This window comes from Anomaloglossus baeobatrachus, chromosome 3 (assembly GCF_048569485.1).
Source record: "Anomaloglossus baeobatrachus isolate aAnoBae1 chromosome 3, aAnoBae1.hap1, whole genome shotgun sequence".
Lineage (NCBI taxonomy): Eukaryota > Metazoa > Chordata > Amphibia > Anura > Aromobatidae > Anomaloglossus > Anomaloglossus baeobatrachus.
This window is the reverse complement of record NC_134355.1, coordinates 512,169,600-512,190,543: the sequence shown is the minus strand read 5'-3', so window position 1 is coordinate 512,190,543 and position 20,944 is coordinate 512,169,600. Positions and strand designations below refer to the sequence as shown.

Genomic DNA, 20,944 nt, shown 5'->3' with positions numbered 1-20,944 from the left:
CAGCCCACTTTCAGTCAATTCAATTAAAATCAAAGCTTTAGTGGAATTCCAGTGGATCGCGCTCAGCACTTTATCCCTGCTATCTGAACAGTAATATAATTACAGATTCTGTCCTTTAGCAATCATTGTATTACCTGGGCTGGTGAGTTATGGGAATTTCAAAAATGCATTTTTTTGAGGGTTGATGAAATTCTAGGCTAGATTTCCATAAACTTCCACCAATATATTAATAAACTGCATAAATTAGAACTGCATTACATATTTATAAGATTAGAATTGCTCCCTTTGTGGACATGGAAAATCTAATTGTAATGTTGGCAAAGAATTGTGCTATAAAATAGAGTGCAGGTTAATATTTAGGACTGTCTATTCTAAGGAGCATCTGTAGTGGCCCGGTCCAGATTGTGTGTTTCTTTAAGTACATTCTCTTATATGTAATATCATGTTATATGTTATAAGTAAAGCATTTCTCATTTGTTGTGTTCTAGCACCATCTACTGGTGAAAACTGTAAGAATCTGAAGTGTGCATTGGGTGTTATCCTATTGGCCAGTTCTTGGTCACATGGCTCAATAGGTGGAGCTATTCTCCAGCCTCTGTCTGAAAAGAACTGGAATGTTCTGGTTCTGGCTGAGTCTCCTCTGAGGGAAGACATTATGTGCAGTTTCTCTTCACCACAAGACTCCTACTAGGCCGAGGCCTAGAATTTCATCATTTCCTGACTTTTACAGCCAATATACTGAAGGCTTCCTATCCTGAATCCTCACTGGCCAGATATACGTTGTGCATCTCTTCAGACAGTAGGGCATACTGATTATATACAAGATCCTACTGCATGCAGATTGGGGAAGTTTGAGGGTCTCCCACCCCACTGCAATATTATTGGCTTTCATGCCATTGTCCACGCACCAGCCGTCCGGTCCCCGTAGAGCGCTGGGTAACTATCTACATTTGCTTACATGTACAGCACGTGTCTGAACTAGTGACATTAGTGAAATTAACCCCAGGACTCCAGGTCTGTACAATCTTATTATATCTATCCTCTAAGCTCAAGAGACTCTGAACCTGCTTCTAAAGGCATACCAGTATTACATCTGAAGCAAATCGTGCTCTTAAAGCTACAGCACCCTAATTACACTTCAGTATTCAACACCAAGCTGTATTTGCCGTGGCCTACCCACAAAAGACCGTGAAACATACTGTATATTCCGTGTTGTTTTCCTTTGTTCCTGCTGTATTAAAGCAACTGTTATCCCCAAGACCGTGTCTGTGGACTGTCCATCAGCTGTGGATACTGTGTGGGGGTGGATAGCAGGGAACATCAGGGCCTTGTAGACCACCCAGGGAACATAGCCCCTGCACCCTTGTGCCAGAACAGCAACTGTTACATATAGAACATTTGAGGTCCTCTGTCCCTGGGCCCTTACACATCAACCTGAGCTACTCTACTGACCCTTTTAGGTGGGCCGAAAATAGTCTAATAAGAATCGTTACCTACACACCGTTTTGACTATTCACCTGTGCCACCAATCATCGAACAAACAAGCAAAACAGAACACCTGACATAAAAAAAGCTGATTCATTGAGCAATTGGACCATTTGTGCTAACAGCACATTGTCTGGTGTTATTGGAAGAGTGGAGGACAATGGTGGTCGTGTTCCTACTATTAAAGACAACAAATCGAGTCAAATAATGCAGTGTGAATAGTGTGTAGCATGTGTTGTAAATATTATGATGTAATGTATCATATGAATTGTATTGAATTGTGATGTTTCTGTGTAATGTAAGGTATCATATGGTATAATGTGTAGTGTATAATGTAGGATGTGATGGTGTAAGGTAAAATTTGTAATGCCTAAGGCTATGTGCGCACAGTGCGTTTTTCGCGGCGTTTTTGCGCGTTTTTCGGGTGCGTTTTTGGCCTCAAAACTGTAGGACTTTGCTTCCCCAGCAAAGTCTATGAGTTTTCATTTTTGCTGTCCGCACACATCTGTTTTTTTTCAGCTGCGTTTTTGTGGTGCCACAAAAACGCAGCATGTCAATTATTCCCGCGTTTTTCACTGCGCTTTTCATCCATTGAATTCAATGGGATGTTGAAAGACGCAATGAGAAACGCAAATAGCTGCGTTTTGGTGCGTTTCTAAGACCAAAAACGCAGCTATAAACGCAGGAGGTGGGTAGTAAAGTGACGTGTACAGGAAGAGGATTCCTTCTGTCAGTATACACAGAAGCGTGAATCCTCCCGGTACCATCACCGTCGCTTCCACCTCCCGTCCTGTGCATGTATGCTGCCGTGCGGCGCCATGTCTGGGCGGGAGGTGGAAGCGGCTGCGAAAACAAAAGTTAACAGTAGAAAAAAAAAAAAAAGTTATACTCACCTGTCTGCAGCCTCCCGGTGCCATGCCCGCTCCCATCTCCTCTCACGGTATCGCCGCTCCGGCTGTGTGCAGACGGCCGGGAAACCTCCGATGGATGCAGGACCTGGTGATGGATCACCTGATGCAGTCACCTGACGCATCAGCTGATCGTAAGTATCGCGGTGACGCGGGCGCCCGGCAGGTATCAGCGGATGCGTCAGGAGACTTCATCCCTGATTACCGGCAGCTGCTGCAGCGATCGGACGGGATCAGACTCCCGCCCCATCGCTGCAGGAGCTGCCGGTAATCAGCACATAAGTGAGTATTATTTATTTATTTTTATTTTTTTGCACCGATGCATCAGCTGATTGTATAATCGGCTTTTATACAATCAGCTGATGTGTGATGGGATTCAGGCACTTGATCCTGACACATCATCTGATCGCTTTGCCTTCCAGCAAACCGATCAGATGATATTGGATCCGGATTGGACGGCGCGGGACCCTGACCCAGGATTACTGCGGAGGGGGGTTCTTTATTTCAATAAAGATGGAGTCACTAATTGTGTTGTGTTTTATTTCTAATAAAAATATTTTTCTGTGTGTTGTGTTTTTTTTTATCTTTACTAGAAATTCATGGTGGCCATGTCTAATATTGGCGTGACACCATGAATTTAGGGCTTAGGGCCAGCTATACAGCTAGCCCTAACCCCATTATTACCCGGCGAGCCACCCGGCATCAGGGCAGCTGGAAGAGTTGGATACAGTGCCAGAAGATGGCGCTTCTATGAAAGCGCCATTTTCTGGGGTGGCTGCGGGACTGCAATTCACAGCGGGGGTGCCCAGAAAGCATGGGCACCCTGCACTGTGGATTCCAATCCCCAGCTGCCTAGTTGTACCCGGCTGGACTCAAAAATTGGGCGAAGCTCACGTCATTTTTTTTTTTAAATTATTTCATGAAATTCATGAAATAATTTAAAAAAAAGGGCTTCCCTATATTTTTGGTTCCCAGCCGGGTAAAAATAGGCAGCTGGGGGTTGGGGGCAGCCCGTACCTGCCTGCTGTACCCGGCTAGCATACAAAAATATGGCGAAGCCCACGTCATTTTTTTTGTTTGGGGGGGCAAAGAAATCCTGCATACAGTCCTGGAAGGAGGATGCTGAGCCTTGTAGTTCGACAGCTGCTGTCTGCTCTCCTGCATACACTATTGGATGGAGGATGCTGAGCCTTGTAGGTCTGCTCCCCCTGACTCTCCCTCAAGCATACAGTCCTGGATGGAGCATGCTGAGCCTTGTAGTTCTGCAGCTGCTGTCTCCTCTCCTGCATACACTATTGGATGGAGTATGCTGAGCCTTGTAGTTCTGCAGCTGTCTGCTCTTCTGCATACACTAGTGGAGAATGAAGAACACATTGAAGAAGGAAATGACATCAGACCTTTTTTTTTTGTTCACTGATAAAAAACGCATAAGGACGCAGTGAGCAAAAACGCAGCAAAACGCAGCAAAAAAACGCACCAAATCGCGGCAAAACGCGTGCGTTTTTTGCCGCGTTTTTTCGACGCAGGTGCGTTTTTGTGCGTTTTTAGCGGCCAAAAACGCACAAAAACGCAGCGTCAAAAAAACGCAGTGTGCGCACATAGCCTAACAGTGTTGGTAAGGTATTATAATGTTTGGATAGAACTTGGTGAAAGGTTCTGTTTGAGAACATGGATAGAAATGGTTAAGTGTTGGGCCTAGCCCACCCTGGGCGAGGTCAGCTGACAAGGAATGTAATGTTCATTCTAGAAAGTCAGTGAAAGCCTAGTGAGCATACGTGACAGACATATGTAGTATCAGAGAAGAGAACAGCAGCTCCCTGGAGAATGATTGAAGGGTGTGGTGCTCGGAAATCCTGGTCCGGCTCCCAGGTGAAGAATAAATAAAAATTGAGAAAATCCATCACCAGCATAAATAAAATGAAAAAGTTTATTTAAAAATAATTAAAAGCCCATTACACATACATGTTTGGGGCATAATAGGAACATGGAAATGTGAAGACGTTTGAAGCAAAAAAAAAAAGCTCTTATTCATGACAAGAAATATGTTCTTAAACAAGCCTTATATAGAAACAGATACCTTCTTCATAGCAGGTAAGGGCAGGGCAGAAACCTAATTAACCAACAAGTGTGTTCATTACACTCAAAGGGTTAACAAACAAGTAGAATGTGCAAAAAGTGCAAAACTTCACATAAAAAAATTAAAAAAATACCCAAACAGAAAAACCACATATGTACACACATATATGTGCATACATACACATAAGGACATATACATGCACACATACTGCATATATATAACAGAAATACTGCCAAGGCACATGGAGGCAAGGACCCATCTAGGAATTAGCCACAGCTAATTGTGAGGTGGTGACCCCTCTCGCCATTAGCAGGGCCTTCCTTAAATATCTCCCCTGGTTTCCCTATGTATTGCTGCACGCCAGACATTACCTTTCCCTGGCTTGACAATATGTTTCCGCTATCTGAAACGTAAAGTTTTGAATGAGAATAAACTATGCAGTAAAGAGTTGTAGTTTAAATGAACAGTTGATCTCCTTGTGCGTGTGAGTAGTCATCCAGTCCTGGCCAGCCAGCCGACAATCGCGACAGTATGTGGCCTGTATGGTCCGCAGCCCACTTGGCCAAAGTCCACAAACCCAGCCAGGACCAGGTATTTCATATAGCCTACTGCAGCGTCTGGAGTCAATCCCTTGCCCATATCTACTGCCCCGCCACTCTACTTAAATGAGATGCATTGCTGACCACATGTTGAACTATATAGAGACAGAATAATTGCATTAATGATATGGGTCTTAAGGCATCAAGATGACTGACATATTGGTCCATGCACTGTCCTATTCAATAAGAGACTGCTTCTGTAGTTACAGTAGTCAATGCAATGGCACAATTCATGTGAACAATTTCTAACATGATGCAGCAGTGCATGTGTCCATGTGTGACAAAATCACAGCATGCAATGTCAGACATTATTTTGCAGACAAGACTTAGGGGCACTTTGCACACTACGACATCGCAGCTGCGATGTCTGAGGGGTCATGTGGAAAGTGACGCACTTCCGGCGTCGCACTCGACATCGTAGTGTGTAAATCCTAGATGATACGATTTACGCAAAATCGTCGTAATCGTATCATCAGTGTAGTGTCTGGGAATTGCATAATTACGCAACTGCGACAGGTACGATGTTGTTCCTCGTTCCTGCGGCAGCACACATCGCTGTGTGTGAAGCCGCAGGAGCGAGGAACATCTCCTACCTGCGTCCTGCAGCTCACGCCGGCTATGCGGAAGGACAGAGGTGGGCAGGATGTTTACGTCCGGATCATCTCCGCCCCTCCGCTTCTATTGGCCGCCTGCCGTGTGACGTCACTATGACGCCACATGCCTCGCCCCCTTAATAAGGAGGCAGGTCGCCGGCCAGATCGACGTCGCAGGGCAGGTGAGTCCATGTGAAGCTGCCGTAGCGATAATGTTCGCTACGGCTGCTATCACAAGATATCGCTGCTGCGACGCGGGCGGGGATTATCGTGCTCGGCATCGCAAGCATCGACTTGCGATGTAGTTGTGTGCAAAGTGCCCCTTAGGGCTCAAGTATCGACCACTGTAAAGCTGGCCACAGCTTTCCAGAGCAGAGAATGACAGCCTCATATATTTCTATGAGGCAGCAATGCTCAGGTCAGGAGACTGGTGGCCAGTTCATGCACTTTAGTTCAAGATCAGATCAAAATCCATGACATCAGAATGAGCCCAAAGATTGCTTGATTTGTGCTAAATGACACATGGTGGGCGAGTGCAGGAACTTTTTCTGGCTATCACAACAGACCCTTTTAAGGGTCATGTAAATTCAGCAGAAGGATTAAGGTACCGTCAAACTAAGCGACGCTCCAGCGATCCCACCAGCAACCTGACCTGGCAGAGATCGCTGGAGCATCGCTACACAAGTTGCTGGTGAGCTGTCACACTGGCAGATCTCACCAGCAACCAGCCCCCAGCCAGCAGTGAGGCGTGGAAGCATGTTCCTTGTACTCCTAGCCACAGTACACATCGGGTTAATTACCCGATGTGTACTCCGGCTACGTGTGCAGAGAGCAGGGAGCTGGCACTGACAGCGTGAGAGCGGCGGACGCTGGTAACAAAGGTAAATATCGGGTAACCAAGGAAAGGGCTTCTTGGTTACCCGATGTTTACCGTGGTTACCAGCATTCGCAGAAGCCGGCTCCCTGCTGCCTGCACATTCAGTTGTTGCTCTCTCGCTGTCACACACAGCGATGTGTGCTTCACAGCGGGAGAGCAACAACTAAAAAATGGTCCAGGACATTCAGCAACAACCAGCGACCTCACAGCAGGGGCCAGGTTGTTGCTGGATGTCACACACAGCAACATCCATGCAACATGCATGCATGCATGCGATGTTGCTAGCGATGTTGCTTAGTGTGACGTGGCCTTAAGACAAGGCCAGATTAACACAATCGTATATTTGGTCAGTGTGTCATCTATGTGTACAATGGACTACACCTTAACTAATGTTGTAGTAAACATGATTGATTTTCCACATAGACCAAGAAATGGATTATTCGCGTTATATCCACAGATGAAAATATTGTATGCTATTGACACAGAGAGAGCCTGCACCTGTCTCTGATGCAGATAACCCAGTCCTGTCTGCAATCTGCTGAGCAGAAATGATGGCCGGCAACAATGTTGGAGTTTTCAAAATGAGAACACTATGCATCAGCCACTCTTGTCACCAGATGAGCTTTTGGTTGTGATGGTGTTACAGTGCGGGCATGTGTGTCTAGTCAATACAGAACTGCCCTACATTTTATGAATGGTACAGTGACAAAGCCTTACTACTTGAATAACATCATTAATCCAGGTATTGTGCCTCTCTATCAACAACACAGGCTTAATTTTATACTCATGGACGACAATGATCAAGCTCATCAAGGTCGCATTATTAGTGAACGACTGCTGGAGACTTCGGTACCTCAAATGGAGTGGCCTGCACTTTCTTCAGACCTGAATCCCATAGAAAACCTATGGGATCAGTTGCCTTGCTCCGTAGAGACTCGTAACTCTGTATCCCAGAACCTCAATGACCTGAAGGTCGCCCTTCAAGAAATATTGCTAACTTTTTGTGAGTAGTGTATTTTTAATATAGAGTGCTAAAATCTTTCTTAACACTAGAAGTCCCAGAAATTTTGAGCTCCCCCCTGAAGTCCCGAAAGAGGGTCAAATGACCCTTAGTCCAAACTGAATAGAACTAACTAGAAACTAAATGGCTAAACTCAATGGAAAACAACAACCTTCTGTGGTGCAACAGTAATGGCCTTAATTACAGAACAAAAGACGGTGATTATAGGATGTTAACTAAAATCCTTCAGGTTATTCGACCCGTCTCTGGGTTCCAAAGGTGGAAATGTTAAATGACCCCTCTCTGGGACTTCTAGTGTTAAGTCAAGGCTGTCCATAACCATGAAATTATTGGGCCAGTCACAGTATGGCAAACAAGACTGCAGGCAAATTGCAGTTCAAGAGGTTATATTCTAAATTCCACTGAGAATAAATGTTTTTTTCTTGAAGAGGCATGTAAGCCCTGAAACGTGTTGATAAATAAACCACCAGAACATTTTCTGATTCTGGACTCATCTCATCTGGTCATTTACGGGAGTGAAGGAACCACTATTATTCCTATTCATCAAAAATCCAAATCATGAGATATTTATTTTTTTATATGCAGTTTGAGGTTTTACATTTCTGTCGTGAATTTTCACAGCAGATTTCCCTATCATCACTGGCAGGGTGAAATCCACAGTAAATCTCTAGCCCAATATGTACGGCGGTAGAAGCCTACTGTAAATAAAGTACTAAAAGATAAAAAAAAAAAAGTGTGACCAATGAAAAGTGAGCACACCTGATAAGTGATTCATAAATATAGATTTGATTTTATTTTTACACTTTGGGAACCCCAAACTTGAAACCTCATGAAAAATATATGGCATTTTATATTCTTCAGATACGCAAACCTTAGGCACTCTTCATATATCCAAAAGTATTGTTGAAGGTTTCTTTGAAATTCACACTATAATAGGTGATCTTTTAAACACAGTTAGTGATCCCAAGATGTTAAATAATTAATCTCCATGGCATTTAGCTTCTTGTATCCAGACCCTAATTACTTTTAATTCTGGGGTGGGGGTCACTTTTACCTACATAATAAAAGATCAGCAAACCCTGTCACTGATTTTATTAATACAGGCTGAAATACAAATATATGTTTAGATGTGAAAACAAGGTTCCAACAGTTAATGGAGTTATCACAGGCAAGGCAATGTATATGCCATGAGAGACAATAGTAATACAAAATAAAAGTGCCAAGAGGAAGGTCACTCATAGAAGCGCATCTCCGTTTGGGGACAGGTGCCATTTGTACAACACAGTTTTTATTTTATGCTTTTTCCTTGTATAAATAGGAATGAAAAGCAACAATTCCAGGGCCCAGTGATAGCTGCTCTTCATATCCAGCCCTTGCACACAGCCAACTCTGCCCAGTGACTTGGAACTATAACCAAATTCATTATACTCCATTGGGAATGTCTGCAAATATTCAGTGAAATTTTAAGGCTACCACCCCACCACGGATATTAAATGAGACTTTACACTTCTGATGTATTGTCCCCATACCTAATGCACTCCATTTCGCTGTCCTTTACCTGCAATCAGTGCCCTGATCTCTGTCTCCAAAATGACCACTGTTGAGGGACAAGGAGCAGTGTAGAAAGTATGAAGCACGCCTCATCTGCTCTATACAGCGGGATGGACATTGTACCGTCACCACTGGGGCTGGTCCGTCAAACACCAATGAAAGAATGAAGAGCCAAGGGTCAGAGATTCCACCATTCTCTTAACACCATGGTAGCCATTTTGGAGAAAAAGAAAATAATGACAGAGATGGTAGTAGCATAACCAAGACCACTGAATATAATGAGTATAAACAAAGTGTAGAGTCACAATTTATGTCGGGAGTGTAAAAACTGGAGAGGAGAGGACCCAGACTTTAAAGTTCAGAGTTTGTACCAAAGAAATACTTTACAAAAAAAAAAATCAGTGTTCTAGTTCGGGTGCCCTCATATGCAAGCCACTGGGGCGAGCATCACTGTGTTTGGAGACACTTGGTGCTCGGCCCAGCTTATGTCCAGGTCCAGAACAGAACTTTATCTAAACTCTGGCTGAACACGCAGAACCCCAACCTTCACGAGTCTCTCATCTCTAGTAAAAACGCTGTAAACATTGCAGAGAAAGCATAAAATTAGTCTTGTGATATGTGTTTTCATGTCTATAGATTACACATTTGTAAAACTGATAAATGCAGATTTGGTGGTAAAATGATCTTTGTGAATGAATAGTTGAGAGTTTTGGAGGCCATAAGGAGCGTGGTGAGGTTAGGATGTGCTTCTATATAAAGGCAGGCGTTAAGGAGTTTGTTGAGTATGAAGTGTATAGTAAGGGGGCAATTTTGAGGATGGTAGCAGAAGATGTGGAAATTTGGTTGACATGATGAAGAGACAGATGAGCAGTCAGTAAATAAAGGGAAATATATAGTCAGTCTTTGATGTAGGGGGACATGATGAGTGGTCTGTGCAGGCATGGAGGGAGTGAGAGAAAGTCAGTGTGTAAGAGAGAAGAAAGTGGTTTGTGTGACAAAGATGGGGCATAGGGTTGTAGCACGTGAGTGAAAATGGAGGCTTCATAATAGCCTTCTCAAATGGGCCAAGGACCCCAAAGTTCCAGGTGCTTCTGCGAGTCCTGAACCCACTACAGTTATGCTCCTTGAGTGTTTGCCCTTTTTGAGGCTTTATGCAAGGAGTCATTTTGTAACTGTAAAAGTGTACCCCTGCACATCGTATTAACCAGAAAAAAAGAAAGCCAAGTATTTTCTAATTATAATAAAATAGTCAATTTGAATTGCTCCCCAAGGCACTCAGGGCCAAATTTCTAATATCCAAATGTAGTGAAGCAAGAATGCAAGGGCAGCATGTGCTTTCCTATGGCTTGACTGCCTGTAATATAGACTATAGAGCTCTTTGTTACAGATATGTGCAAGAGCAATCACAACTTTAGTTTATATTCTGTAAAATGTGCATTTGCAAGTAATTACACATTAGCTACGCCTGTGTGCTTTTAAATACCATGGCTGAATTTAAGTCCCAGATTTGCCGTTGATGCTGCCTATAGAAGTCTATGTAGAGAAAAGAGGAAACGGGAAGAGGACGCAAAGCTAGACAAGTTCAGTCACATCTATAAGACACTAGATATTTCCTTTCAGCTCTCAAAGAACTGAAGTGGCAAGCGTTATCTACAATGCATTCAAAAGATATTGAAAGCCTATATACTCAAATCATGCATGATGAGAGCACCCAAGCAGGATTTTCTGAAAAATATGCACATGAGCCCTGAATAGATAGAATTTGTATGGATATGCTGTATTTCAGTCATAAAATACTTTTCAATTTACTAATAAATTATATTCCGAAAAAGCTAGGATTGCCATGGGACAGTAGAATGAACATATGCCAATTTGCTATGGGTAGTTTGGGAAAATATGTTTTTTCTACAGCCAATCCTTAATTGGACTTTATATATCTTTGTCAGATGTGTGGGTATTTTGGTAGTGTGGTCAGTTTTCACTGTCCAGTTTGATTATTTTTGTAGTTTATTTGAACAGCAGCAATTTAATGAACATGAGATTTTCTGCCAAATTCAGTGAGACTTCTATGAAATCTCGGTATTTGAAATGATATATTGAGAACCATTCACAGCATGGGTAAAACTGTATTGACACATCAGTCTAAGTATTTCTATTTAGTAATGAACGACCACTGCCATGCTTGGGTGCTCTCTACCTGGTAAGAGTAGTTGGATGCTGGAATGGGCGCAACTCGAGCACCCTAGTATAATGTGGGGACTCAAGCATTTTGCCAAAAGATTTCCTGGAAAAATGTTCGAGTCCCCCATTGTTGACCAGTACACGAGGTGCGCCCATTCGAGCATCCAACTGCTCTTAATGAGTACCGAGCACCCGAGCATGGCAGTGCTCGCTCATCACTATTATTATTTGAAAGAAACTAACAGAATTTTTTTTCTCAGGTGATATCCTAGTTGCATTCATTTTTTTTAATCATTCCTTTTTTTTCCCAGAAGAAGTAGCCTTCCTGATCTTTTTTATCCATTGACTCAACACGTTGTATTAGCTAAAAACACAGATGAAAGGCGGATAAAGTCTAAAGTATAAAGTGTGTTTTAATAGTTTCATCCGTTTCTCACGGATCATAGACATTAATGACCTAGTCTGATCTGGAAAATAGATGAAAATAGACCTGTTCTGAGTCCATGGCACCTTGTTGTTAAACCTGATGTGTATATGGATTAATTAAACTCAATGGGTCAGTGTGACATTTGAGGAAAAAAATGGACAGCACCTTTGTAGCAGTAATAGTGATAGAGGGAATTTTTCATTAAAAGGAGGAATTATTGATAAAAAATCTTTTCCCTTTAGTAAACTACATAGTACCATAGAGAGGGCTTGTAAGTTTAAACAATATGAATTATTCAATTAAATAAAAATAAATAAATAAAAAAGATGGAAGATTTGCATTTTATTTTAAACAGTCCAATGGATTCTATCATTGTGAAGGCTATTTATAAAATATATTAAATAAGATTTAAAGCTAAAAGAAACAGCTGATAGGCAAGCATTAATTTCCTATAGACAAAGCCACAATCAGATCAGCTTGTTAGGAGACGCTCAAGGAGCTCACGTATAACTTGGTTAGCACAATCGATTCCAACAGGGAATGTTAAAAGTGGACAAGGTTATATTGTTACTTCACTTTAGCAAAAATACACTATTGTTTAGTCAGCACTATTCACATTATGCAACAATTCATAAATTGTAAAACTACATATGTCTACGCTTTAAGGGGGCTTTACACGCTACGACATCGCTAATGCGAACTCGTTGGGGTAACGGAATTGGTGACGCACATCCGGCCGCATTAGCGATGCCGTTGCGTGTGACACCTATGAGCGATTTTGCATCGTTGCAAAAACGTGCAAAATCGCTCATCGGTGACATGGGGGTCCATTTTCAAAAATCGTTACTGCAGCAGTAACGAGGTTGTTCCTCGTTCCTGCGGCAGCACACATCGCTCCGTGTGACACCGCAGGAACGAGGAAGCTCTCCTTATCTGCCTCCCAACAACAATGCGGAAGGAAGGAGGTGGGCGGGATGTTACTTCACGCTCATCTCCGCCCCTCCGCTTCTATTGGGCGGCCGCTCAGTGACGTCGCTGTGACGCCGCATGGACCGCCCCCTTAGAAAGGAGGCGGTTCGCTGGTCACAGCGACGTCGCTGGGCAGGTATGTGTGACGGGTCTGGGCGATGTTGTGCGGCACGGGCAGCGATTTGCCCGTGTCGCACAACAGATGGGGGCGGGTATCCACACTAGCGATATCGGGACAGATATCGCAGTGTGTAAAGCCCACTTTAGTGACTACTACATTTGTATTATGAATGCTATTCGTACAGGTAAAGGATCTACAATTAATCACATACACTACTCACAAAAAGTTAGGAATATTTGGCTTTTTGGTGAAATTTAGCACTGAATAGTGATTTCCTCATCTCAAACAATTTATTGAAACACAAGCAAACAACAGTGGTGGGTATACTCCCCAAAAAATGTAAATGTCTCAACTTGTCATGTGGCCTTGATCATCACTTACAGCTTGACAACAATGTCTCATGCTGATCACAAGTGGAGTAATTGCCTGCTGAGGCATGACATGCCATTCTTCTTGAAGGATGACCTTCAGGTCATTGAGATTCTGGAATACAGAATTACGAGCCTTTAAACAGCAACGCAACTGATCCCATACGTTTTCTATGGGATTCAGGTCTGGAGGAAGAGCAGGCCACTCCATTTGAGGTACCTCAATCTCCATCAGCCGTTCCCTATGATGTGACTTCAATAAGCTGCAGCATAGATGAAATTAAACCTGTGTTGTTCAGGCAGGGGCACAATAACTGAATTAATGATATTATTCAAGTAGTAGGGGCTTGTCACTATACCATCCACAAAGTGTAGGGAAGTTCTGTATTGACTAGACACACCAGCCCACACTGTAACACACTACCACCAAAGGCTCATCTGGTGACAGCAGTGGCTGATGCATAGCGCACTCCTTGACGTCTCCATCATTGTAGACAGTCTTCAAAACTGCTTAGAGTTTATAAACTTTTATCACTAAACAGCACTGAAACCCACTGGTCCCTCGTCTAGCAAGACGATGACGCTTGTGCCTGGCGTTGTGATCGGTACCCTTGCAGATTGTCTAGCACACAGAACACACTGATCTAAATAGTTTTGAATGGTCTGATTTGACACTTTAGCCTCTTCACTCCGTTAACCCCTTATCGACTGCGGGCAGTAATATTACGTCATAGCGGTCATAGTGTTAATCCCCACCGGTTACTGCAGGCAGCCTGCGGAAATCTGCGCACATGTCAGCTGATTTGTACAACTGATGTGTGTGCCTGGCAGGCACGAGTAGATCCGCCATCTGCCCATGTGATGATTCCTGTAACTCAGATGACTCCGGTCCTGTAACAAGCAGTTAACAACAGATGAACATTTCTCCCGATTTGAGTGGTGCTGCTCTGATCGGAAAGAAAGAATCAGCGATCAGATAGCTGATACTTATAGCCCCCTAAGGGGACTAGTAAAATAAAATTAAAAAAAAGTTAAAAATTAAAATAAAAATTAAAGTAAATTAAATAAAAAAACCCCTGAAAGTTCAAATCACCTGCCCCCTTTCCCCCCATTGAAAATTAAAGGGTTAAAAAATATACACATCTTTGGTATTGCCACGTTCAGAAATGACCATTCTATCAAAATATAAAATCAAATAATCTTATGGGTACATTGCGTAGCGACAAAAAAATTCCAAATGCCAAAATTACATTTTATGGTCGCAGCAAATTTTGCGCAAAATGCAATAACAGGCGATCAAAATGTAACATCTGTGCATAAATGATACAGTTAAACACGTCCGCTCAAGATGCAAAAAATGAGCTGTCACTGAGCCATAGATACCGAAACATGAGTGCTCTACATATCGCAGAAAATGACGCAAAACGTACGCCATTTACAAAACCAGTTACATAAAAGTAAATCTATACATGTTTGGGGTCTACAAATTCACACTGACCTGAGGTATCACACCGACACATACATTTTACAATATAGTGAACACAGTGAATAAAATATCTCAAAAACAATCGTGCAATCGCACTTTTTTCGCATTTGGAATTTATTTTGCCGTTTTCAAGTACACCTTATAGTAAACCACTTGTTCCGCAAAAAACAAGCTCATATAGTAAGATTGACTGACAAAAAAAGTTACAGCTCTCGGAAGAAAGGATGTGGAAAAAAAATGGAAAACAGAAAATCAGCTGGGTTGAAGGGGTTAAATGTGCTTGTAGTTGTGTGGCATTCATCATCCAGTTCCGACGACATTGTTCACAATGAAGCGGTCATCAGTGTGGGATGAGGCCAAAGGACGTCCACCTATATGCCTTTCTGTGACTTTTCTAGTCTCTCTGTATCTCTGTTGCAACCTGATGATGACACGCTGTGACACTAAGATCAATGGCCACTTCTGTCTGAGAACAATCTGCTTTAAGCCCTGCAATTGTGAGGTACTGTTGATCAGTTGCTAGGTGCCGTTTTGGTCTCATGTCGTCAAAATGTGAACAACATGATGAGGGAGACTGTTTAAATACCAATTCTAATTGAACTCTGAAATGTATTGGGAGATTCATGGATCAAATTAATGGATTTTGCCATTAAGCGCCTTGCTTGAGAACAGCAAGTTACACAAAAAGTAGTGAAATATTGAACAGTTGGACAAGTTTATTCAAAAGTTAAGAGAATGTCACATTAAGTTCACCCAAAAAGGGTAGTGCATCTTAAGATTTCACTCGAAAGCCAAATAACCCTAACATTTTGTGAGTCATGTACCGTAAGTGAAAAGCATAAAGCAAACTGAAAACACTGAAAGGGTTATATTTTGCAGGTATGGAGCAGGTTGACCTTCCACCACAAGGTGGTGACCACTTTTGCTTCAAAAAGAAGACAATGGATTTTGTGCATTAGGTAATTTAGGCTCCCAGTTCACAATAATTAACAGTAATTTCTTTGCTCCCAGTTCACATACTGGGAGCTAGTGTAAGGTGAGTTAATCTGCTCCCTTCACAGGGTGTTTGTGCTGTGTGGCGGCCATTGTTGCTTTGGTTTTGTGTCTGTGGGGCGGTGTGACCTGAAGTCATGGGGACTCAGCCTTGCAGCATGGGTGCTGTAGGGCACCAGGTCACCTGCCCTGCTGGTGCATTGTCGCTGTGGCGATGGTTGGCACACGGTTCCGCACCATTAAGGCGTCAGAGTTAGGAACCCACTCAGAGGTTCGCCGTGACGTGGCAGTCGGCTTCATACAGTCTGATCAGAATGTTAAACCAAGAACCTCATGTTCAGGTATTTAATTAGATCAACTTATGAATTTTGGATGTGTGGCCATTTCTTTTTTTCTACCACATTGTTATTAGGTAATTTAGGCTTTAATGATAAGAATGACTTAAAAGTGGTTGTCCAGATTGCATACAAAAGTATGCAATCACTTCATATGACTGCAGACTTGAGAATCCTCACATTGAGCACAGCGCACACTGTCAGCATTCACTGCTGCCAACACTGGGAGCGAGTGGTCATGTAACCCCAATTATGAAATATGCCCCATTATGACTAAATATGAATGGCCTCACTAATTTCAACAGAGAGTTGTTGTGTGTGATGCAAGTTCTCACAAGTCTGTAGTCACACAGAGTGATTGCAGACTTTTGTGCCAAATCTGACAACCCCTTAAAACGAGTTGTTCGCTGAATACAAGTTGTCACCTATCAATAAAATAGGCGATCACTTATTGATTGTTGGGGTCCAGTAGCAGTTCCCATTTATTCCCTATGTGGTTGCTGAGCGCTGTACTCAGCTTTTTCCAATGGCCCCAATAATAAATGGAGCAGCAGTCAAGCATCTGAATTGCCACTCTATATTGTATATGGGAATAAAAGTGCCCCGTTCACAGATGAAGCATAAGCAATACATGTACCGGCCATTGCCTGGAACGCACTGCGTAATTCCCCACACACAGTGCTCCATTTATGTGTTGCAAAATGTAATGGATAATATCTAATAAAAAATAAGTTATACCATTAATGAGCGCCACGTTGTTTATTTCTGTTTGTAAAAAAGTAATACATATGGCTACCTCTCGTGACATATATATATTTTTATATATATAGATATATATATATATATATATATATATATATATACACACATTCTACATGGAGATAAAATAAATATATATATATATATATATATATATATATATATATATATATATATATCTCCATGAAGAATTTAAAGGCAAAGTAGAAATGTAACCTTTCGCTAACCGACACAAGCTCAGCGAATATATGAATTCAGCTGCAGTCATTGTAATAAATTACTATGTAAATACAATGTATTACATATTATAGTAGAATAGACAAAAAGCTCAAAGGATTTATAGCCAATATTCATATTTTGACTTTAATCATATTCAGTGCTATAGATCTACAAGTTTCCTAGTCCTGGAGGTAAAAACAGCAAAACTAAGGTCGTGCATTACATAACAGAAGCAAATGGGACTAGGTAGGATAAATACACTGTGCAAGGATTAGGGTTTTCCTTACAGGAGAATTAATAATGGTTTTCAGACACCATAAATGAGGTCACTGCAGGCTCCATAATGTTACCAGCATGTGCGCGAGATGAGCCTTTGTGTTGTCTTATTGACAGTACACACAGACCCAAGCAATATCCTCAGCATCTCAAAGACAATCACTTGAATGCTGATGGCTAAGGCACAGAGAAGACACTCGTTATCAGTCCATGGAAAAACGGACGTCTACAGATAAATTATAAAATGCATTTTAAATAACGAGATCCAAGAATTGGGGGTAAGTTCATTATTTGCAAATGGAACTTTTCGCAGCTCACATACAAACGCACAACCATTAAGAAAAACAAGTTCTCTTTATAATGGGTCTAAGACGTCAAATGACTTCAGCCCATTCTTTAACGGAAATGACAATTGCACGGTTCTCCGTGAGCTGGATAATTAAATGTGTAATTAAGGGGCTCAAAGCCGCAATGGTGTAATACAATGTGACAGCACTAACATGCCAACGCTTTGGGCGATGGGTAAGAAAATAAACACTGCTTGGCTAATGGAAATGATTGTTTATTAGCAAAATATTTCCTTGCTATGAAGTCAAATTTCAAGTCTTCAAGCAAACAAACAAACAATCCAGATATAAAATGAGACATGAAACAAATTTTAACGGTATGGATACAGAACGGTCCACAACACTCCATACATCGTCCCAGACAAGGAACCCAGGGAGAAACTTTAGGACAGGTACTAACCCATTTGTGCCAGTCTGAATCTTTGCGAAGTGGCTACACTTCCAACCACATGGTACATCTCAGATGCCAGCAGGGAAGCCATTTGAGCTAAAGAAAAGTCCAGATGTTGCTCGAGATCTTCCACGTTAAGGCAGATGATCGTTATTGCACCTGACAAGATCTGCTTCCCATTGCAGAATAAATCTAAACAGCTGAGCAGTATGCACTAAGCTGAAACTGGAGCAAAAGCTGTGCTGTCACCGTACGCTCAAAAAGCATCTAATCCACCAAACATCAGGAGACGGCTACATGTAACCCACTTCTCATCTATACAAAAACAGATAATGCTTCAGCCCAACAGAGCATGTTTACAGCCAACGTACTATTCCTGTGATAGCAACTCAAGGGGCAGTCTCTAGTCTACAGACGTGAAAACGTTGCTGTCATTAACATGATGTGAAAAGGGTAAAAGTGCCAACATTCAACTGTAACGGGAGATGAAAAGGTTCGTATCATTATATATGTGCAGCCATAATACATTTAACATAATGTAGAACCAATGCATCCTCCAGTGTGCACAAGTAGTGAATAATAATTACACAACTCTACAGGTTATCAATAATTCATTTTTTTTTTGGCATCAAACTAAGAATGCATTAAATTCAGAAATAATTACTGCAAGTGATACTTCAGGGTGTGCGCAAAACCTAAAATGGCATTTAGGGGGCAGGTCATTCCTGAACACACCAGAATATACCCACGGTAGAATGGAAGGGTATGTGCATACATTGTGCATTTGGAGCAGGAAAAACATAGAAGAATGGGCCAACATACCACCAGCAGTGTGTCCCAACCTTATGAAGACTTTCAGAAAAATCAATTGAAATACTAATGCCCTATGAATGACAAAAGTATTTTAGGAGTGATACCTTTATAGGCTAACCAGAAAATTTATATTAGCACGCTTTCAGAGCATCAAGGCTCCTTCTTCAAAAAGACATGGCACATAACCTTTTAGTATGGAAACAATCCTAAGTATACTAAATACTAAAGTAAAGTATACTAAAAAAATCAACAAAAGAATGGCTTCTCCAGAAGATGATCAAAGTTAAGCAATATCCCAGCCAAAGCCCAGACCTGAATCCAATTCAAAATCTATGGAAGACCTGAAGATGGCTGTACACAGGAGATGTCTTCCAAGTCTGACAGATTTTGAACGCTACTGCAAGGAAGAGTGGTCAAAGATTGCCAATTTGACAAGTGCAATTCAGATAGTTTCCTACCCAAAAATAATAAGGGTCTGATTCATCAAGGTCCTTACACTGGAAATCTGGAGTTAACATAACATCTTAAGGCTAGGTTCACACTTCCGCTGTTTTGCTTCAGTCACAATCCGTCGCCTTGAGAAATTATGGTATCCTGCAAAATATTTTGCAGGAATCCAGTTTTTCCCCATAGACTTTTATTAGCAACGGATTGCGACTGATCACCCTGTGTTGCATCTGTGCGTCGTGGTCAGTCGTTTTTTGACTGACCGCCGGGTGGGAGCAACGCAGAATGTAACGTTTTTAGGGCAGCGCAATCTGTAGGATTTCGCTACGCATGTGCTCTCTGGCTCTTTGCACCCGTAACCAGGATACACATCGGGTTACTAAGCAATGCACTTTGGTTAGTTACCCGATATTTACACTGGTTACGTGTGCAGGGAGCCAGCGCTGAGCGGTGTATGCTGGTAACCAAGATAAATATCGGGTAACCAAGCAAAAAGTGCTTTGCATTTACCCGATATTTACCGTGGCTGTACAGGGAGCCCGACACTTCCCCGCTCGGCTCCGCCCCCTCCCACACTCCGCATGTACACACACACACACACACACCTGTCCTGCAGTCCCCGCGGCACTGACCTTCTCAGTGCCACGGCCCCGCTCGGCTCCACCCACCCCGAACCCCGCCCCCCTCTCGCTCCGCCCCCCCGCACACAACAGAGTCCGACAAAGAATTCTGTTCTTTGTCATCCGTTGTACAATGCATCAGTCACATGCGTCAAGCGACGCATGTGACTGATACAAAACAACGGAAATGTGAACCTAGCCTAAGAAGTCACAATATTTTTGCATAACACATTAACAGCACAAAAATATTGCAAATTTTGGTGTTTACACACCAGTTAGGGGCAACTGCGCTATTATGGGCGGGATATGGACAGGATATGGGTGGTCAATTTCATCACTTTTTCCACTAAAGTGGTGTAACTTAATCCAGAAATGTTTGCTAGCCCCTGGCAGTCCCACTCCTGAGATGTTAGCGTTGAGATTCACGTGACGTTAAGATATCTAATTGCTGCAGATAAAAGCTGCTGACCATCCACAGCCTTCACTGTATAATAACAGATGCCAGTCATTGATATATCAAATTGATCACTGTTCCTTTTGGGGTTTAACATGGAACAATGATCAGCAGAACAAATATTTGTATGACCGTTCATTGCATAGAGCAGATCATTGCTCGGGGTAAATGTGCCTGTGAATCAAACATCAAATTCCATTTCACTATTGATTGCATGTTTTATGTGGGCCTAAAAAATATTGTTGGTCGGGTGCACAATTCTCCAAAGTAAACTGTATGGAGACAATTATAGAAATGAATTTTTGTGCCAAACCCTCTCAGTAATTACAACATGTACAACTTTTCATAATATGCACATATCTTTTTGCTACATTGTTGAGCTGTGCTTTTTATAGGCTGCTTATTTGTCCTCATAAAAGGACCCTAGCATTTCATTTTCCCTAAGCAATGATCATGAGGAGGAGTTATGCACACGATAGTTCAGAGGAGGTCATTGTTTCCCACATAACGCGACACGCTGCTGACCAACAATCATTTTTAATGTCCACACATAAATCATGTTATTAACTTTAAAGGGAATCTGTCGGCAGGTTTTTGCTATGTAAGCTGAAGACCACATGCTGCAGG

At 42.2% G+C, this 20,944-nt stretch overlaps 1 protein-coding gene across 3 annotated transcripts in view; it reads right to left on the bottom strand.

Moving 5' to 3' along the window:
* The window catches only part of PLCH1 (phospholipase C eta 1), a 232,913-nt gene that overhangs the window by 167,044 nt on the left and 44,925 nt on the right, over positions 1–20,944 (bottom strand). The window contains exon 1 of one of the 3 annotated variants that reach the window (XM_075340716.1): positions 17,993–18,238. The exons of 1 other annotated variant lie outside the window; for it this stretch is intronic. In XM_075340716.1, coding sequence (XP_075196831.1) covers positions 17,993–18,074 — 82 coding nt within the window. In that variant the 5' untranslated portion in view covers positions 18,075–18,238. Of the gene's footprint in view, positions 1–17,992; positions 18,239–20,944 lie in introns of those variants that run through there. One more of the 3 variants, XM_075340718.1, reaches the window with a different exon arrangement.